Source organism: Kogia breviceps, chromosome 16 (assembly GCF_026419965.1).
Source record: "Kogia breviceps isolate mKogBre1 chromosome 16, mKogBre1 haplotype 1, whole genome shotgun sequence".
NCBI lineage: Eukaryota > Metazoa > Chordata > Mammalia > Artiodactyla > Physeteridae > Kogia > Kogia breviceps.
The window spans coordinates 67,970,478-67,991,161 of record NC_081325.1 but is presented as its reverse complement, the minus strand read 5'-3'; the positions used below and the strand labels follow the sequence as shown (position 1 = coordinate 67,991,161).

General features: G+C 42.5%; 1 protein-coding gene across 24 annotated transcripts in view; it reads left to right on the top strand.

Moving 5' to 3' along the window:
- Positions 1-20,684, top strand: part of DOCK9 (dedicator of cytokinesis 9) — a 276,764-nt gene that overhangs the window by 171,876 nt on the left and 84,204 nt on the right. For all 24 annotated transcript variants that reach the window (XM_067016588.1, XM_059041955.2, XM_059041954.2 and 21 more), the window contains exons 14-27: positions 2,752-2,834; positions 3,418-3,540; positions 11,420-11,499; positions 11,580-11,767; positions 11,900-11,965; positions 13,532-13,624; positions 14,660-14,783; positions 15,136-15,257; positions 16,363-16,449; positions 16,839-16,928; positions 18,240-18,355; positions 18,632-18,701; positions 19,483-19,608; positions 20,155-20,226. In XM_067016588.1, coding sequence (XP_066872689.1) covers positions 2,752-2,834; positions 3,418-3,540; positions 11,420-11,499; positions 11,580-11,767; positions 11,900-11,965; positions 13,532-13,624; positions 14,660-14,783; positions 15,136-15,257; positions 16,363-16,449; positions 16,839-16,928; positions 18,240-18,355; positions 18,632-18,701; positions 19,483-19,608; positions 20,155-20,226 — 1,440 coding nt within the window. The remainder of the gene's footprint in view (positions 1-2,751; positions 2,835-3,417; positions 3,541-11,419; positions 11,500-11,579; positions 11,768-11,899; positions 11,966-13,531; positions 13,625-14,659; positions 14,784-15,135; positions 15,258-16,362; positions 16,450-16,838; positions 16,929-18,239; positions 18,356-18,631; positions 18,702-19,482; positions 19,609-20,154; positions 20,227-20,684) is intronic.

The window sequence follows — 20,684 nt, the reverse complement described above, 5'->3', positions numbered from 1 at the left end:
CCACAGCTAGAGTCGCCAACTGGCACTTGACTGTCACTTTCTAGCACATTGAGCTACCTGGTTCCAGTCAGCTGTTGAGTGCTGTCCTGTGCCAGTTTTAAAGTACTTTTAGTTATTTAAAAAAAATTTTGTATTAGTGGCCATCCAAGACCCTGATACATTGGCAAGGACTGGTCAGCAGTAGGAGGGGACATCCCAGAGGCTCTAACTGGGGTTTTCTGAGTGATTCAGAGCTTCCTATCTTCCTCTCTTTGGCCACTGTACATCACAGTGTGTCCACCAAGATGTAGGACGGGTTTTAAAGAACAGGTTCCAGGAGTCAGAGACCTGGGTGCTGAGCTCCTAACTAGCCTGGATACATCATGTCACCTCTCTGGGCCCCAGGTGTCCCATCTGTAGTTGAAAGATGATATTGCTACCCCCCACCACCTGCATATGAGACAGTGCTATGGGTACTAAATCACTGACGCATATAGGAGGATGTCATTATCAATTATTACAGCTCCAGTCAAGGAGAAGCCCATTTACCCAGGGGCATGGCTTCAAACATATGCTTTTCTGGCTGATAAAAGCAGAGTAAAATTTGGTCTCTGGAGAGAAGCTGTTTTACTTTTAAAATCAAGTCTGTAAAACCTTGGATGAGAAGCTCTTTTAGTTCTTTGATGGTTTGATTAATAATCAATGAATGCCCAAGATAAGATCTACTCCCCCACCATGTATGCAACACATTTCCAAGGCTGGTATGCTCCAGCTTTGCTACTTCTGCCTGCCATGTGCATGGTTTGAAATTTGGCAGCTCACGCTGGTGTGAAAATCACATATCCCCCCAGGCTAGATGCCACACTTTCCAGTGTCCATTGAGCATCTGTTGAATTTGCTCTTTCTTCATTACTTATGGAACGTGAGGCTCAGCCATGTGTACATTTTTCCATGCGTTCACACCTCCAATGCAGTAAATTAAAGCAGAGATTAAGACTCAACCATCTCATATAAAAATAGGAGATTTGGTAGAGATTTTGCTGAGGGATGATTTTTTCTGTATATCAAAATGTCTCTTCATGTTTTCCAAGATGGTCTAGAATATCATTTGGAGGAAATTATTGTTTTGGAGGAAACTTTTAGGAATAGTCTCTGTAGGTGTCCACCACGAATAGATTTTCTAAAAAAGAAAGAAAAGGGGGGGAAAACCGAAAGGGCAAAAATGAGTTTTTCACTCTGACTGTTATACATATTGTGTTCCATTTATACCCTCAGTAAGTCTGAGAGTTCAGTCCTCATTCACTACAGGCAAGAATGAAACTTATTTGAGGACTGTTTTGGCTTTAAATTTTATGCAAATATTGCATTTTACTCCACAACATAGTCCTTACTGTTAGAACCTAAAAATAATCATTTCTACCTGAAAATGTGTAAGTAAAATGGCCACCCCAGGAAGGCCGACCATTTACTCTATGATCTCCAAGTCCCCGCATGGACATGCCCCACTTGAAGAAGAAAGGGAGGGCTGGATGAGCTCCCAACACCTGTTTCAGTCGAGAAGTGTTTTCCAAGTCATTCATGAAGGCAGCAGTTCCCCTGCACGGTTACGGTAGAATCGTCACGTTTAGTAACTGGAACGGATAATGGCAAGTCTAGCCCAAGCTCGTCATTTTTCGGGTGGGAAAGTAGAGCCCAGAGAGGTTTAGTGCTCTAGAAGCACACAGCTGGTTTCAGTTTTACTGAGGCAGAGAGCTCTGTTGTTCTCCTTCTGAGTCTTCTAGATGAGCGCTTCCCAAACTTGGCGCACACAGATCACCGGCGGTCTGGTCAGAATGCAGGTCCTGACCCAGGAGGTTTGGGGTGGGGCCCAAGACTCTGCATTCCTGGCAGGCTCCCAGTAGGGCTGCTGCTGCAGCTCTGCAGAGCACACTTTAGTTCATAGGCACTACGTCACATTTCCCAAAATTGGTTTGACTCTGATGTACTTAAGTAATGTAAAAGACCCTTCAACCCCCCTCTCTCTGACTCTGAATCAGTCACACTTTGTAGTGGTAACAATGCAGTATTCCAGAAGAAGCAAATTTGGGAAAATTGGGTGTCATCTGCTTTAGCAATAGGGGTATAGTTGATGAATAGACCTGCCGTGCATACATAGGCCAAAAGCAAATCTGCTTCCCTGTGCACTATAGAGTTAATCCAGCCACCCACAACAAACCAAAATTAATCATTAGAAGTAATGGTAACTTACACCTAGAAAACAAGAACATAGTGATTGAAAACACTGACCTAACTTAAGTCAATACCTGTAATGTCTTAATCATGAATATATATCCCCCAAATCTGGGGAGTCTGCATAAGTCAGTGCACATTAGGAGTTATGAAAGCTTAGTATTTTCATTAGTATTCTCATTTAAACTCTAGTAATGTGATATATTGGGGCATGAATACCAAGTATTAGTAATTATTAATAACTCAGTGGACTTATAATATATAGCCTTTAGTCATGAAGAAATAGAAAGGCCTATGAAATGGCATGCTTGTTGCCTCTGAAGACCAAAGAAAAGACATACATTTTGGAAACAATTTTCATTTGATATTCTTTGAAAATCACTGCTAGGGAATGTGAGGAGCAGAATACTCTGCACTGAGTATCAGTCCAGCCATATCCGCTGCAGTAAGGTGTGCTTGTCCACGCATCTGATACGACTACCGTAAGAGATTGCTTATTCTGTGGGATACAGTAACTCATGGCTTTATTCTGATGTCCTCAAGGTTGCTCAGAAGGTGCTGAAGAATGCCAAGCAGGCATGCCAAAGACTAGGGCAGTACAGAATGCCATTTGCCTGGGCAGCAAGGTAAGGAGAACATCTTTTATACCTTTCATATGGATACAGATATATGGAGATGGATAGTAGACAGACAGACAGACTGACCTATTCTGTTTTTTTGTCCAGAGACAAAGAGGATTTAAATATGTAAAACTGAAAAATAAGTAAGCTCCGTACCTGAAAAATCACTCATTAGAGACACAGCGAGGAGAGATGCTAGCTGGCAGATAGCAATGTTAGCGCTGGCAGGAGGGACACGAGTGTTTGTTGCAGAGCTGGGATTCCGGGTTCCAGCCACATGCCTCCAGCTGGGAGTGGGTGGCAGCCCAGCGAGGCCTGCAGATCCTCTTTATTTGTGATCTCTATTTCTTAAGCATTTGGCTGTTTATGTTATTTCCTAAGCACAAGCCGTTTGCTGGAAATGTTTTCTATGTAAATTGAGTTAGTTGTGTTCATCCTCATAAATATATTCCATGTCTTTAGATAATGAGATTTCTGTGGGCGATAGCCAGTGGAATAATAATTAGTCTTCACATAGAAACCGGAGTCAAGTTATGGATTTATTTGGGTCATTTGGAAACAGCTTAGACATGTTATTTTGCTATTTCAGGACATTGTTTAAGGATGCATCTGGAAACCTTGACAAAAATGCCAGATTTTCTGCTCTCTACAAGCAAGACAGCAATAAGCTATCCAATGAAGACATGCTCAAGTTGCTTGCAGACTTTCGGAAGTGAGTCTCAAGGCCTTACTTATTTCCTTCCACACCTGAAAAACAGAAGTTGTTCAGTGGAAAGGGAGGAAGCAGGAGCAGTCTTTTCAGTTGCTCAACTCATACACCAAGGCGTGTTGGATGAGTGTGGAACTTTTCCTCAAGTCCTTGAGCAGGAAGAAGGGGTTTAAAGTCAGAAGAGTTACCTGGTTAATTTGAGTTGTATAAAGAATGTTATTGGTGGTGCTGTGAAGGGTTTGTTGGGTAGAGATGAGCCCAGGGAGGAAAGAGACAATTGAGGAACCTTTGGCAAGAAGTGGGCAAGGACTCAGCAAAGCTATCGCAAGTGGACATGGGAAGAGTAGGAAACAGGACTAGTTCACGTCACGTTAGACAGGTGCAGTTACTGGGTCTTGGCTTCCTGATTGGGTGTTAGGGTGGAAGGAGAGAGAAATGGGTGGTAGTCTCAGGTAAATAACTCCCAGTTTTCTGACTTGCATGATGGAGTGATTCGTGGTACCATTAACTGAATGGGTGATGGGGGAGGACAGTAACGCATATAGTACTAACAGTTCACAGGCATTGTTCTAAGTGCTTTACCTATATTAGTGAGGGTAGTTGTTTCCTAGAGCTGCTCTAACAGTGCACCACATATTGGGTGGCTTAAAACAACAGAATTCTAGAGGCTAGAAGCCTGAAGTCATGGTGTTGGCAGGGCCACGCACCCTCTGAGATCTCCAAAGGAGGATCTGTGCTTGTGTCTTTCATCATCTGGGAGCCCCAGGCATTCTTGGGCTTTTGGCAGCATAACTTCAGTCTCTGCCTCCCATCTTCACACGGCTGTCTTCCTGTATGTCTCTGTCTATAAATTTCCTTCTTCTTATAGGAATACATCATATTGGATTAGGGCCAACCCTAATGACTTCATCTTAACTTGATTACATCTGTGAATATCCTGTTTCTAAATAAGGTCACATTCATAGGTACTGGGGGCTAGGACTTCACCGTCTTTTCAGGGAACACAATTCAACCCATGGCAATAGGTCAGAGAGAGGCTGAGTGAGGTGTCCAACATTGTGCAGCTGGTGGCAGTCAGGTGGCTGAGGATCTGGGCCCTTAACCACTGGGCTGTTCTGGTGCTCCACTGTAAGAAGTTCACTGCTGAACCTATGACACGGATTTCCTTTGCTAGGGACACGGGTTTTACAATTTCTCTGGGAAAATTCTGGGAAGGAGACAGAGCTGAGGGTATTAAAAGATAATGAGGGGCTTCCCTGGCGGCGCAGTGGTTGAGAATCCTCCTGCTGATGCAGGAGAGGCCCTCGTACCACAAAAAAAAAAAAAAAAAAAAAAAAAGATAATGAAATGAGAAGAAGAGCCAAGAGCCAGCCAGTAACTATTCTATGTGCCTTTCAGTCTGATTTTTTTACTTGAAAAAATGCATTTCAAAGTAACTATATAAGTTTACCTAGAATTCAGAATGGCTGTTTAGCTTTCTTTAACTTCATTTTCACCTTTTTCTTACTTCTCTCTCTTCTGTTTTTTCAGAATTCTAAATAGAGTCATAATTAACATCTTTCAAAAACCTTTACTTATTGGTAATGGGTAGTGTATTGTTATACATACTGTGTTGTCATAGAGTATTGTTAAGTTTTTATTTGATTTTCAGGAAATTTTCAGCCTTGCTTATAGAATAAAAAGTTGATTTTTAAAAAAAACTCTAGTCACCTTTAGTTAAATAGATTACAGTTTTCTCTCACTAGCCTACCATGCGATTCTCAGCAATCATGATGTAGGTCTCTGTGTACTCACTTAGCAAGGTGGGCTCAACTGTATTGGTAAGGAGGAGAAAGTGTATCTATGTGATGTCACTTTTGAAAAGCAAATATTTCATATATTTCTTTTTGTATATAAATGAAGAAATGGATAGGCGAATAGCTAGCTAGATGGAAAGATAGAAGGACATAAAAATAGTCATTTGGGTTATACACCAAATGGTAGTCATGGTTATCTCTGAGGGATGGGTTTATGGGTGATTTTTCACTTTGCACTTTGTAGCTTTCCATGATTTTACATGAACTTTTTTTTTTTTTAACTAACATTTACCCATATATTCCAACAAAACAGATAGTGAAGTTTTTTGTGGTTTTTTTTTTTTTTGCGATACGTGGGCCTCTCACTGCTGTGGCCCCTTCCGTTGCGGAGCACAGGCTCTGGACGCACAGGCTCAGTAGTTGTGGCTCACGGGCCCAGCCGCTCCACGGCACGTGGAATCTTCTCGGACCGGGGCACGAACCCGTGTCCCCCGCATCGGCAGGCGGACTCCCAACCACTGTGCCACCAGGGAAGCCCGATAGTGAAGTTTTTTATGTGTTGGGGGTTGGGAGCCCTGTCTCAGAAGTCACTCCCTAGGCTGGTTAGCTTGAAGCTCCTGCCACAGTGGCTGCTCTTTGGGAGTGGCCCCAGCTGAAGGTCTGGCTTCCTGGGTGGAACCTGGAGGGTGGAACTTCACAGGTTCATCAGTCAAAACATGATCCGAGCAGAGAGCCTGTGACCAGGCAGCAAAGAGCAAAGCCTCCACTGGTCCCGAGCACAGGGTGGGTTCTCCCTGCAAAACAGGCCTTCAGTAGGAAGGGTTTCCTGGGAAGAGTGTGGTCCAGATGGCCAGAGAGAGACTCAGAAACCCGAAAATAGAGACCCGATGCTGTCAGCAGCAGAAAATGCAGTGGCACGAGGAAAGCTGCTGTCCTTTTTCAGTAAGAATCCAAAGAAATGCCAGTGTTTGTGTGTTTTTCACAGTTCAGTTAGGCGAGTGGAGGATCCCTTTTTTCATTTTTTAAAAAACCTTAGTGTTGCTCTTTTTCTTTCCTCTTTGTTTTTTTTTTTTTTTTTTTTTTTTTTTTACAAAGAATAATCTCATATCAGTGGCTTGGGCACCAGCTTGGATCCAAAGCTATGGTTTCTGCTCCCATGATGGTCTCAAAATGTCATTGAACAATGGATGAGAAAAATGTTCTAAAGCTGCCCTAGTGTCTAGAAAACAGCTGGCAAAGCTCATCAGCCACTGTCCCCCTCTCCCTTATAGTAATTATCAGAGGAGACATTCCACGATTTAGTAAGAAAATAATTCTGTCAGATAGATGGTATTGCTAACATATGTGCTCCAGGAAGTATCTATGCAAGAAGAAGGACGTGGTTTTTTACGTTTGTTTGATTTGCTCGTGGCTGTGTCTTGTCTTATTTCTGTGGTGGATCTGCAGGCAAAGTATAAAAATAGAACATTTTCTTTAAAATGCAGACCTTTTTTTAATGCTACCATATTAAGTAGTTTAGGTAATAATACTATAAGGGTTTCTGCATGAGGCTTACATATGTGTGTTTATTTGTACTTCTCTCTTCTACGTACCCAAGTTTGACATTATTACTGTTCGCAGTCTAATCCGTAACTCACTTCCGTGATGGGAGATCTCAGGCAGAGATCTCCCATCACTTGGCCTCTGTGCTTGAGTGTCCTCTTCTTTTTAAGGGGGGATAATAAGAGCCCTGCTGCTGCTCCTAGAACTGTGGGGGGAATGCGCGAGAATGCCTGTCACGGTGGCTCCTCTCACCGTGAGCGCTGGTCTTATCCCCCGTTCCTTCTCAATACGTCTAGATCCTCCACTTTTCAGTAGACGTGTGTATGCACGCTACGGAAGTAATTGCCATCCTATATCTTAAACAGTTGACAGTATCCACTGGATTTTTGGCTTCTTGAGGATGGAAATCGGATCCTGTTTGTCTTCTGTCCACGGTGCCTAGTGTAGTGCACATTGTCGCACAGCGTAAGCACTTGACAGATGATTATTGAAATTTGTCATAGGCGGACATTCAGTGGTTTTGTTTAAACAAAAACATCTCAAATGTCTTTCAATCATATATATATTTTTAAGTGACAGAGAGCTTTTAGGGAATATTTCCTTTTACAAAATGCAGTTAGAAGAGTAGACTCACACCAACAACACACCCAGGCATGTCTGTATTACCAGTTGATCACTTTAATGGGTCAATATAGGAAGTAGGGAAGCGAGGGCCAAGCTCCAGAAATGCAAAGCTGAGGACACCAACCCTCTCGGCATGGGATGGCTGCTAGTTTGTGATACCATTGCCCTTTCCTCTCGGGGAGTGGTTGAACCAGCAGGAATGTATGGCAGTGGGAAAAGAAAGCCTTTCCTTTTCCCAAGAGAGGGAGTGTGAGCCTCACTTTTAAGGTCACATGTAGACAGAAGCAGTTTCCAAGTGACAGACTCCGTACATGCATCTCCATTACACATTTATTTAATCAGTGAAGTTTTAAGCATTCTTTTATAAGTTTTACATAGAATGTAGGTACTAATTTTTAGCATTAAAAGAAACTCCACGGGCTTCCCTGGTGGCGCAGTGGTTGAGAGTCCACCTGCCGATGCAGGGGACACGGGTTCGTGCCCCGGTCCGGGAAGATCCCACGTGCCGCGGAGCGGCTAGGCCCATGAGCCATGGCCGCTGGGCCTGTGCGTCCGGAGCCTGTGCTCCGCAACGGGAGAGGCCACAACAGTGAGAGGCCCGTGTAAAAAAAACAAAAAACAAAAAACAACAGCAATACCCAAAACTCCAAACTAATTTCAGATATGAGAGAATTCTCTTTGTGCAACACATGCTTGTGCACCCACACACACACCCTGTCACTTTGAAAATGAACATATAAAAGGCAGTAGAATATTTGATGTGTGTGACGTTTTGATCTCTAATAAGCCAAGTTCAATAAAAATCATAAAATTGTGAAATAGGTTTAAGATTATGTTTTGTGGTGGTTTTTTTTGCGGTACACGGGCCGCTCACTATTGTGGCCTCTCCCGTTGTGGAGCACAGGCTCCGGATGCACAGGCTCAACGGCCATGGCTTACAGGCCCAGCCGCTCCACGGCATGTGGGATCTTCCCGGACCGGGGCACGAACCTGTGTCCCCTGCATCGGCAGGCGGACTCTTAACCACGGCGCCACCAGGGAAGCCCTAAGATTATGTTTTAAAAAACTGAGTTGGTAGAAACAGCTTCCACAGAGTCCCTGTGCTACCTGGTATGGAACTAAGCTCAGATCGGTGCTTGCTTGGAAATGAATGGAAATAATGCCTCTACACAGTAGCAACTAGAAGTAAAAGCTCTCAGTAGAGGGAGGAAACAGAAAAAGAAGTAAGAATAAAGCTCTCAGTAGAGGGAGGAAACAGAATAAGAAGTAAGTATAGTTCGACACAGAAGTAAGTAACACATCGTAGAAAGAGTTCCAGTGAATGAAGATAATTTAATTAAAATTTGTTGCTTAGAAATCCAAATCTCTCAAACTTATATGGGCATGATGTCATAGTGATAACCAAAAAAAAAAAATCTTGAAGAAGGTATATATTTATCCTCAGGTAGAAATAACTAGGAAGGGGTGAAATACAGTACTCTCGAGTACTTATTGTACATTTAAAAGTATCATTTACATTAAACATAATATTCCTGACTCAAGGAAGCAGATACAACTCTGTAGGTGTCTCTAAGATTTTGTCAACAGAGTTTTTATAGTATGTTGCAGAGTTAAGTTGTTCAAATGAAGATGTGGAGCAAGGCAGTATACGTCAAGAAAATTTATACCTGCGTAGAAATCCCCCGGTCTGAGGGATGATGCCCCCAGAGCTTTGGGTAAAGGTGAGGGAGGCTCTGGTGGACTCTCATTGTGGTGGTTAGCAGTGCTTGGGAAGCCACTGACAGCTCCCAGGGAATGATTGTCGAAGGCACAGTCTTCCTGCTAGAAGAAAAGGGTATTGTGTTAGTGAACAAATCACACGGTGGCACAGGGGCAAAGTATCGGGGTAATGCTGGGCGGTACCTGGACACCTTTTGGCCAGCAATCTTTTTAACTGAAGGCAGAATGATGACTATTTGTTGACTTGCTTTCCTGACAGTTCTCTCAGGATTTCAAGGAATTGTTCATTTAAACTCAGATGTAAACAAAAGACAAGTGGAAATGAGAGGAACCCTGAGAGAAAGTGATTGTGTAAGTTGGAGCTGGTGGTGGGCAAAGAAGACTATGCTCAATGTAGGCTGTAGTCATATGAAAGCCAGAATTTGGAACTGTTAGGGACCTCCTGGCTCAGACCCGCAGTACCACAAGATATATTTTAAGTTACATGTGAGATTGCTTAAGACAACAATGATGTCTGAGGAATCTTAAAAACAGGAGTTAGGAACTTTTCAAAACTGGGAACAAAACCAAATGCTGAATCTGTTGGCCACTGAGCTGTGATGTTTCTTGCCAGGGTTCTCAAAGACATTATTAAACAGGTGGCCAATGAAGAACCAGGAGGCAGTGTTCTGTGTTCTAGGAACAAGTAGAACTAGTTATCCTAGTCAAGTTTCTGCTTCTGTGTTTTTAATTGGGTTGCCACGCTGGTCCAGCAGAGGAACGCAAAGTGTACATTCTAAGATGGCCAATGGGTCAGAGGAGTGCAGTGCATGTGAGAGAGTGGACAGTTGTTCAATGCTGGAGTGACCAGAAGCCAGGAGGGGTGATGAGTGGCTAGTGTCAGCCTGGCTATGGGCCTCTAGAAGTTTGAGGAGCTGCTTCTTGCAATATTCTGTGCATTATCGTCATCACTGACTTTTATGAGAATGTAAGGTGCTGATGAATGTCTTCATGACGTAAAGCTGTTAGGCATATCTAACACATTAGATGTTAGAATCTGGCTTTAGGAGTGTGTTGATCAACTGGAATGACTCGATCATAAAAAGATAAAATTTCACCGAGACAAAAATCAAATCCTGTTCTGACTTCTAAAAACATAATTGTATAAATACAGGATGGAAACATATAGCACGATAGTGAAGCATATGAAAAAAAAAATAGGGAGTTTAGGTGCTTGTAAATTTAATGTGCGTCACTAGGGTGGTGTGACTGTTTAAAAGTAATAGAATTTTGGCTGCATCAGTAGAAGGATATATTGTTCAAAACCAGACAGCTGCTCTACCCCACCTGGGCAGACCACACTGGGCCTTATCTATGCAGTTCTGGGAGCCATGATGTAAAGGGGATGTTCTTATGTGAGAGCAATGGCATTGGAAGGAGATGCAAAAGGACTGGGAATCCAGGACTTCAGGAAGGTATGATAACTGTGTATAGATGGTTAAAAGTGTTACACAGAGAAACATAACTAAACTCCGTGACGAGTGGAAGCTTCAGAGAAGTGAATTTTACCATGCTGTGACGAAGAGCAATCTGGATATCGAAACGGCTATGTGGAAGATTCCCATGTCACTAGGAAGGGCTGAGGCAGGTCAGGAACGTCACAGAGGACATTCCTGTATCGGGTGGAGTCAGACCAAATACAAACACGAGACATTTCGCCGAGTACCTTCTTTGTATCTGGCATTTCACTAGACATTGGAGCCTAAGATGGCTTCTGAATTTTCATGATTCTACATGAGCCAAGAATGTATGCCGAGGATGGAGTGGTTCAGGAAAACTTCCACTCTAACATTTTGCTAATATTCTTATCTGGACTCGTGGTGTCCAGCACAGTAGCCACTAGCCACGTGTGACTATCGAGCACTTGAAATACAGCAGGCCTTACTGAGGAGAGCTGCAAGTGTAAAATACACACCTGGTTTCGAAGAATTAGAACGCACTTTTTATACTCATTACATATTGAGATAATGTTTTTAAAAATGTTGGGTTAAATAAAATATTTTTAAAACTAATTTTTACCTGTTTCCTTTCACTTTTTAAAAATGTAGCTATTAGAAAGTTTAAAATTACTTTTATGGCTTGCATTATATTTCTCTAGGAAGTGCTGCTCTAGAATTCAGAGCTAACCTAACCTGTTTATTTTTCTTTTCTTTCGTTTGTAGACCTGAGAAGATGGCTAAACTCCCCGTGATTTTGGGCAATCTAGACATTACAATTGATAATGTTTCCTCAGACTTTCCTAGTAAGTGTAAGTTCTGTGTAATAAACAGACAAGTTTTTGTTTGGTTTTTACTTCAGTTTGTTTGTTTTTAATTTTTTTAGATTATGTCAATTCATCATACATTCCTACGAAGCAGTTTGAAACCTGTACTAAAATGCCAATCACGTTTGAGGTAGAGGAATTTGTGCCCTGCATACCAAAACACACTCAGCCATACACCATCTACAACCACCACCTTTATGTTTATCCTAAGTCCTTGAAATATGACAGTCAAAAATCTTTTGCCAAGGTGAGTGCAAAGATTGAGGTTTTATTTTTGACACCAAGCTCTCTTAGGTTTTGGCTTTTCTTGTTCTTTTATATTTACATACTTTGGCTTTTTATTTTATTTTCTTTTTTTATTATTTAACTATCGCTGCAGGCCAGAAATATTGCTATTTGCATTGAATTCAAAGATTCAGATGAGGAAGACTCTCAGCCTCTGAAGGTTTGTATTTTATGTGTTCGTAATTTTCCATTAAAAAATGCAGTTGGGGCTTCCCTGGTGGTGCAGTGGTTGAGAGTCCGCCTGCCGATGCAGGGGACACGGGTTCGTGCCCCGGTCCGGGAAGATCCCACATGCCGCGGGGCGGCTGGGCCCGTGAGCCATGGCCGCTGAGCCTGCGCGTCCGGAGCCTGTGCTCCGCAACGGGAGAGGCCACAACAGTGAGAGGCCCGCGTACCTCAAAAAAAGAAAAAAAAAAAACTGCAGTTGCATGATATTGTACAACTAAAGGGATTTAGCACATTTTAATCGACACAAACACAAAAATATGTGACATCACAGAATATAACCACATATGCTGAACCTTACAGAATTTGGAATAATTGAGTTCTTGCTCTTAATTGATAATGTCTGTTTTGTTATACTCTTTAGGGAGGGGGTTTTCTTATACGTATTCAATTCAGTAAACATCATGCACCTAACTTGAAAATGTTTATTCTAGTGTGTAATAATAATAGTAGATTATTGGTGATGTTTATTGAGAGCTTGTTATATTCCAGGCTCTGCTCGTAGAACCCTATAGGTAATTAGACTCCTTTAATGCTCATAACAGTCTTTTGAGTTAGGAACTATTATTATCTGAATTTTTTTTAGATGAGGGAACTAATGCACAGAATTTAAATGAATTGCTCAGGGCCATACATTAGTGGAACCAGTGTTCAAACCCACAGGCATTCTGGCTCCAGAGCCCAAATTCTTTACTGTAACTGTGTGGAAATGACTTTCCAAGAAGGGAAGGAGATAAAGATGCAAAGAATATAATATAGTTTTTGCCCTCAAGAAATTCACAGTTTAGTGGGAAAGGCAGTCAGGGAGGAAAAGCTCCTGGCACGCAGAAGGTACAGAAATGGTTTTTTGGATAAAACTGAATAATTAGTATAAAAAATTGCCGAGGGGGCTTCCCTGGTGGCGCAGTGGTTGAGAGTCCGCCTGCCGATGCAGGGGACACGGGTTCGTGCCCCGGTCCGAGAAGATCCCACGTGCCGTGGAGCGGCTGGGCCCGTGAGCCGTGGCCGCTGAGCCTGCGCGTCCAGAGCCTGTGCTCCGCAACGGGAGAGGCCACAGCAGTGAGAGGCCCGCGTACCACAAAAAAAAAAAAAAAAAAAAAAAATTGCCGAGGGGACACAGGAAGGAATGAATCATTTCTTGAAGGATGCATGAGAGTTTGCTTGCAGTACATGGGAGGGAAGGTCATTCAGACCAAGGGTTTGTGTCAGCAAAGGCATGGAGGTGTAAGTGAGCAGTGAGCAGGCATTGTCCAGGGCATGGAGGGGTGGGGGAGGGGTGGGGGAGGGAGTCGATGGGGAGGTCTGGGAGATAAGCCAGGGGCAGGTAGGATCTAGGAGTAAGAGGACTTGTGGGTCTGGAGTCTTGTAAACAGGAGAAATCCATCAAAGGTGGCTTAGTTTTATGCTGTAGGAATGCTGATTTCTTTACAACACATTTGAGTTTAATGTCTTACTCTATTAATTGAAGACTGGTGTCTTCCTTTGCTAATTCTTATTTTAGTGCATTTATGGCAGACCTGGTGGGCCAGTATTCACAAGAAGCGCCTTTGCTGCAGTTTTACACCATCACCAAAACCCAGAATTTTATGATGAGGTAAGTGAGGTTTTCAAGAGAAAACCCAGTTTAACAAGTTTTAAGGAAAACTCCAATTTCTTTGCTTAGTAAACCAGAATTCAAGAGAAGCTGCATACTGAAATTACAGTAATAGAACTAAATGTTGAAGTATTTATTTTACATAATTTTTCTAATTATAAAAGTAACATTTATTATAAAAAATAAGAACTTGGAAAATGCAGATAATATAGAAAAGAAAAAGTCAAAATTCCTCCCATATCACTACCACCAATCACTACTACCAATTAATATTTCCGTTCAAATGCATACTTAAGTATAGTTAAATACTTGTTGGACCTGAGAGTCTTCCTTTCTTATTTTTGGGTTTCCTTATGTAGAATTATAATGCAGTTCATTAAAACTACTATGTGAATCCTACTTTTAAATGTTTAAACCTGGTTTTTCATTATGCCTTGGTTGTGTTAACGAAGTGTTTTCTGTCATGAGTTTTCCAGTTCTTTCTAGAGTTGAAATACCAACTCTCCTGTTTTTTGGTCAGTGAATGTTTTTAGTCCATTCAGGCTGCTGTAATAAAATACCACCAACTGGGTGGCTTGTAAACAGCAGATATTAATTGGTCACGGTTCTGGAGGCTGGAAGTCTAGGATCAGGGTGCCAATATGGTTGGGTGAGGGCCACCTCCCAGGCCACAGACTTCACAGTTGTGTCCTCCCATGGCAGGAAGGGCCGGGGAGCTCTATAGGATCTCTTACAGTAGCACTAATCCCATTTATGAGGGCTCCATCCTCATGCCCTAATCACCCCAAAGGCCCCACCTACTAATATCATCACCTTTGGAGCTAAGATTTCAACATATGCATTTGTGGGGGACACAAACACTTAGACCAGTACAGTGTATTAAGGATCCATTTCTTCCTTAGCACAACGTTACAGTCTCAGCTCTCTTTAACTGCAAACATTAAATCAGTTTGGAGAGCAAATGCATGTTTGTACATGGATGATACGTTGTTGTTTTGGAATATAAAAAAGATTGTTCTTTTGTCTTGCTTGCAGATTAAAATAGAATTGCCCACCCAGCTACATGAAAAGCACCACTTGCTGTTCACATTCTTCCATGTCAGCTGTGATAATTCAAGCAAAGGAAGCACAAAGAAGAAGGATGTTGTTGAAACACAAGGTTTGAATTTCATCATTCCTTTGATTGTTCACAACTAACACGTTAGGCTCTTAAATTTTGTTTTGATTCTGAGTTTGCATCCTTTTGTGAAGGCGTTTTTAGATGACGTTTGTAAGGGTAGCATGCCTGGCTCACATACGTCCATTTTATAGGAGATAATTTTAGAATTCTAATCCCAAAGCGGCCAGCGTACATTATACACGCTGTTCTGCAGAGACTATATTCAGGGTCTTTTCAGTTTCTTACTCTGATTGGTATTAACAGTGCTTAAAGATCAGGCAATTTAGTAACATGGCAGTCTTCATACATTTTTCTACACTTACGGTGATTTTTTTGTTCTTTATTTCAACAGTTGGATATTCCTGGCTTCCTCTCCTGAAAGATGGAAGGGTGGTGACTAGCGAGCAGCACGTCCCTGTCTCAGCCAATCTCCCATCCGGCTACCTTGGCTACCAGGAGCTTGGGATGGGCAGGGTACAGTACTTTAAGATTGGTTGACCGCAGTTCCTTCAGAAAGCATTAAAGATCAGCTAAAACAACAGTAACCCACAAAAGCATGCAGCATTTTTTGCCAGTCCCACATTTTGGTTTTAGTTATTCATTTTCAAGTAAACTTAGGCCATTGGAAGGCAGTGCTGTTAACAGTTATCACAATCTGGAATTACAGTTTGGGCATTTTATAAGTCCTGAACTAGCAGTGCTTCAGCAGGGAAATGGAAACTTGGAGGTACTGTATGAGATGGAAGTTTGTCTCTGAAAACTTGCCGTGCTCAAATAAAGATAGGTTCTTAGAGTCATGCAAATGGTTAGGAATTGTCTTCCAACTTACTGTAAGTCTGGTAAGCAAATCTCTCACCCACATGCTAGTGCACTCTGATACATTTCTGATTCATTAGAGCTTGAATTTTCTCAGATTTCTCCAATTGGTTTGTTGGTTTTATATTCTTTTTAGCCATCTTAAATGTTATAGACTTCAGTTTTATAACATACTTAGTTAAGATCTGTTCTGTTTCATTGTGAGTGGCTTTTAATATCTCTCTGCATTTAAATAGCGCCAAATTTGGGCCCATGTTATGAACAAATAGTTAAAATATTCCAAAATAAGGGTAAATCATATAACATTCAGTTATTATTCCTCGTCTGAACATGAGAAAAACAGGTTTCAGAAATAAAACTAAACACAAACAGATGATGGACCCTTTGCCTGTTCCAGGAATACTTACTATCCTATTTACTTTATCTGGTACCTTATGCCATGACTTTCAGAACCCTGAACTCAAGTTTGGTTAAGTCATTGGTAAAATTGGGAGTCTTTCCCTCTCAGATGGACAGTAGTTCATACAGCTGCAAGTATACAGAAAAGATAGCTTAGAACATCCAGTAAGAAGAGCATTGTACTTGGGAGACGGAAGTAGGCAGAAATTAGTGCTGGTTACATTCCTGCTATGAGCCAGGCATAAATGTCAAGTTACTGAGGCTCTCTGGCCTTCAGCACCTCATCAGTACCTTCATTGAAGATGATGTTTGAAGCTAATGTCACTAATCTGTTGGGATGTTTCTTCCCTCCATATTTTTTCAGCATTATGGTCCAGAAATTAAATGGGTAGATGGAAGCAAGCCACTGCTGAAAGTTTCAACTCATCTGGTTTCCACAGTGTATACTCAGGTAAGTGCTGTTCCATTAAAATTAGCAGTGATTGCTTTGTGAATGAGTTTGCATGATTTTTTGGCAAAATAAAATCCAAATTGTTGTATTACATAGATATCTTTTCACTCTATAAGTCTTTTTTTGAAGAAAGAGAGTGCATATAAGGTGCTCTTATGTAATGATATAAATGAATAGTGCAAGTAACATTTCTCAACAGTTTTCCTCTTTTGTTGGAGGATCTTTGAAATCTTTTTTTAAATTTATTTTTTATCTCTTTGATGCTTTCATTTTTATATGATGTTTTGTAGTCTAAATAAAACATACATGCTGCAAGAAGCAAATACTTCTGTTTCCACAGCAGATATGCTAATAAGCTTTCATTTTCTTTTCTTCTTTTATCTCCCCAGGATCAGCACTTACATAATTTTTTCCAGTACTGTCAGAAAACCGAATCCGGAGCCCAAGCCTTAGGGAGTGAACTTGTAAAATACCTTAAGGTATCAGATAGCTTTCTGAGTAACCCCTTTTTAATGAGTGTAGAGTAGGTTGGGTTTTTTATTTGGTGGTGAGTGTTCTTCTTACCCCTTGGAAATCTTATAAGGCTGCTCTTAGCTAGATGCCCTCACACTGATGGCATCTGTATGGTTTTAGATAGTGGGAAGAAGTGGACTTGGAAATAATACCACTGTGATCTTCATTTCAGCCCCACATATCCTTTTCTCAGGCTGGACCTAAAACACATTATTCTGCATAGAAAACCACCCACTTAGAGGCCCTCCCTGTGAGTGCTCACTGGGTGCAGAGCACAGTCACAGGCACATAAAAAGCAGTGACTTTAGTCCCACTGTTAAGTAACTTCTTATTCATTGTAGGGGACAACATAAACTCGGTGAATGCAGGCTAGGTGGGCAAAAAACCCAGAAATGATGCACATAACCAACTCCAGCTTTGGGCAGGCTGGGGGGGTTCCTGGAGTCCCGGCACAGGGAGAGCAGGAGGGTTGGTCTAGGGGAGTTTCACCCAGAGCGTGATTCTAGGGGTGCATTTTGACAAAGGGCATTCTAAGCATGGGGACAAAATGGAAGAAACGTGAGACGTGGAATTTGTTTGATTTAAGCAAGGAAAATGGAATAGGGATTCTGAAATTACTGCTCCAGGTCCCCTTTCAGCTACATCATAAGAGCCATGTGACTTGAATAAGAGCCTTTTATTCATTCTCTATTGCTGCTGTAACAAATTACTACAAAATGGGGGCTTAAAACAGCACAAATTTGTTTTCTTACACTTCCTGTAGGTCAGAGATCTGACACGTGTCTCACTGGGCTAAAACCCCGGTGTTATTAACAGGGCTGAGTTCCGTTCCGGAAACTCTGGGGGTGAATCTATTTCCTGTCCTTTTCCAGCTCCTAAAGGCTGCCCTCATTCCTTGGCTTGTGGCCCCTTCCTCCATCTCAAAGCCAACAATGTTGCATCTCTGAGCATTCTCCTCCCCCCCCCACTCTCCTGCCTCCCTCTTCTGCTTGTAAGGATGCTTGTGATGACATTGGGCCCGCCCGAATAATCCAGCAGAGTCCCCTGGCTCAAGGCCAGCCAATCTGATCAGCAGCCTTAAGTCCCCTTTGCCGTGTACCACGTTCACAGGTTCTGGGGTTTAGGACGTGGACGTCTTTGTCCATTCGTCTGCCTGCCGCTGTCTCCATTTGTTTAAGATGGATTTCTTCCATCCTTATTTGGGACTAAGTGGAAACTTCTTGGGGTTGGTTTACTTTTAAAAAGGTAACACGAACTTTGCCGTTCCACGTCTGTAGAGCCTGCACGCGATGGAAGGTCACGTGATGATCGCCTTCTTGCCCACCATCCTAAACCAGCTATTCCGTGTCCTCACCCGAGCAACCCAGGAGGAAGTCGCCGTCAACGTGACACGGTGAGAGGGGCAGAGGGAGGCGGATACTCTTCTTCCCTTTCAGTCTGTCCGCATCTGGAGCACAGTCATACGTATCTGGGATGCGAGTATTTGTTGAACATTATAGTTAAGAAATTTCTTTTGATCCCGTATGTGGGGACCCCATCTGATTCCTTGTTTCCTCGTTTCCTGTGGTGCCGATAGCATCATCATGGTTCTACTACTACTGTGATAATAATGAAATGTTTCCATTTTCACATTACTATTCATTGCTTTATTCATTCCTGTGGTGTGTAGGGTCATTATTCATGTGGTTGCCCAGTGCCATGAGGAAGGATTGGAGAGCCACTTGAGGTCCTATGTTAAGGTATGTAAATGAAACTGCCCCGGTCATTTAAATCTGTGGCTCTCCAATTTTCCTTCTGAGGACTTACTTTTTTTAATCTAGTCATTTGGGGATGTACTTGGGATGAAACGTAACACCTCTGCTTTATCTTCTCTGCCTACAGCTGGTGCCTGCACCTGAACGCAGGGAAGTCCAAAGAGGGGCAGCCATTCCTTTATTTATTTAATTTCATTCTTGCAGCTACATTTCGTCCTTTAATGGGTTTTGCGAATTATGTGACCCAAATGACATAGAAATTTAAAGATGGGAAGGTTAGCTGTGGCCACCATCAAATTAGAAGACTATGAAGGAAAGTAAGAGATGCAGTTAGGGTGAACATCAACAAGTTTGTCATTTACATACAATATTCCGTGAACATGGTGGCCTTTACTGTTGTAAAAAGTTACACGTGTTCTATTTAACCTTGGACACCTCTGTGAGTTATAGTTATGTATTAGTTTAAAAAGTAAAATTGGGGTGTTTTAGGGAATCAGTTCCTGAGTGTCATGCGACACGTTGCTTTAAGTCCTTGGGAGGTGGAGTTCTGGGCTGGAGGACCCACCATCTGGGTCAGGTGATTCACACGGGCCCCCTCTTCCTGTCACATGACAACCACCCTTCCCACCTTCCGTTTCCACACCTTCCTCTCCCACCCATGCCGTTGTATCTCAGTCCCTGATCTCCATCCTTTGGAGCCTCTCCAGCTTTCAGCCCACCTTGGAGAACCAGTGCATTAAAATATCTTTCCCTTTTCTTCAAAAAGTATGCTTACAAGGCTGAGCCGTATATTGCTTCCGAATACAAGACGGTGCATGAAGAGCTGACCAAATCCATGACCACAATTCTCAAGCCTTCCGCCGATTTCCTCACCAGCAACAAACTACTTAAGGTATGCTGGGAGGACCAGTGTGGCTCTGTGGTATTGAAAGTGAAAATTCAGACTTCATGGCCTGATCGATTTCAGCCTCTTTGTGTGCTTTAGGAGACAACAATCACCACCTCCTAAAAGGGGTAACAGAGTTACCAACTTTGCTGCTGGTACCTGCGCTCCTAACAGAGCCGCAAGGTATTACTGTATTCAAAGTTTCACAGTCATTATTTTCAAACCGTTGGAGGACACTGAGTTAGAGACTACAAAGGCAAGTGTCCACGGGTGGGACCCAGCCGAGAGGAAAGGCCAGTGCGAACTAGCTGGCACCTCTGGTTGGCTGTGCCGTGCTGAGTGTCTGCTGAGTGTACGGCACTGTTTACTGTTGGGCGCGTGGAAGTGGGTGCATCTGCCTTGCACCTCTGCTCTGGTGGCCATTCGCCAAGAGGCTCAGCTGTGTTTTCAGGTCACACTTGTTTCATGTCGGTGACACTGTCAGCCTAAAGGAGTAAATTTCTCACCTTCTGATTTGTTGTTTTCCTTACTGGATTCTTTTGTTTCTTTCAGTATTCCTGGTTTTTCTTTGAAGTTTTGATCAAATCCATGGCTCAGCATTTGATAGAGAACTCCAAAGTTAAGGTATGTCACTTCCTCTCAGGGCTTGCCTGGCAGTTCTTACGGGAAATTCTCTTTCATTGTGTTCCTAGCTAACACTTATTGTTGCTCTCTATGTTCCGGTCACAGTACTGTTCTACTTTCCAAGTAGTAAGGCATTTCAGCTTTATAACAACCCTATGGGGGAAGAACTAGTCTTACAGTTTTATAGATGAAGAAGCTGTGCTTGAGTTACCTGCCCAGGGTCACCCCGCAGTGAATGGAGGGGACCAGGCGTTCTGCCAGTCTGGCTCCAGAGCCCACACTCGTGGAGCTCTGTGTTATTAAATCCAGAGAAAAATACGTCTTTTCCTTTGACTAGCTTAGAAATCGTCACATCTGTTGAAAAGGGAGTAGCAGTTTAAGCGTTCATTTCAAATGTAACTACCCAGTGTCTGTTAAGTGTCTTGAACATTGCAGAGATTTCTCAGGAACTTAGATGG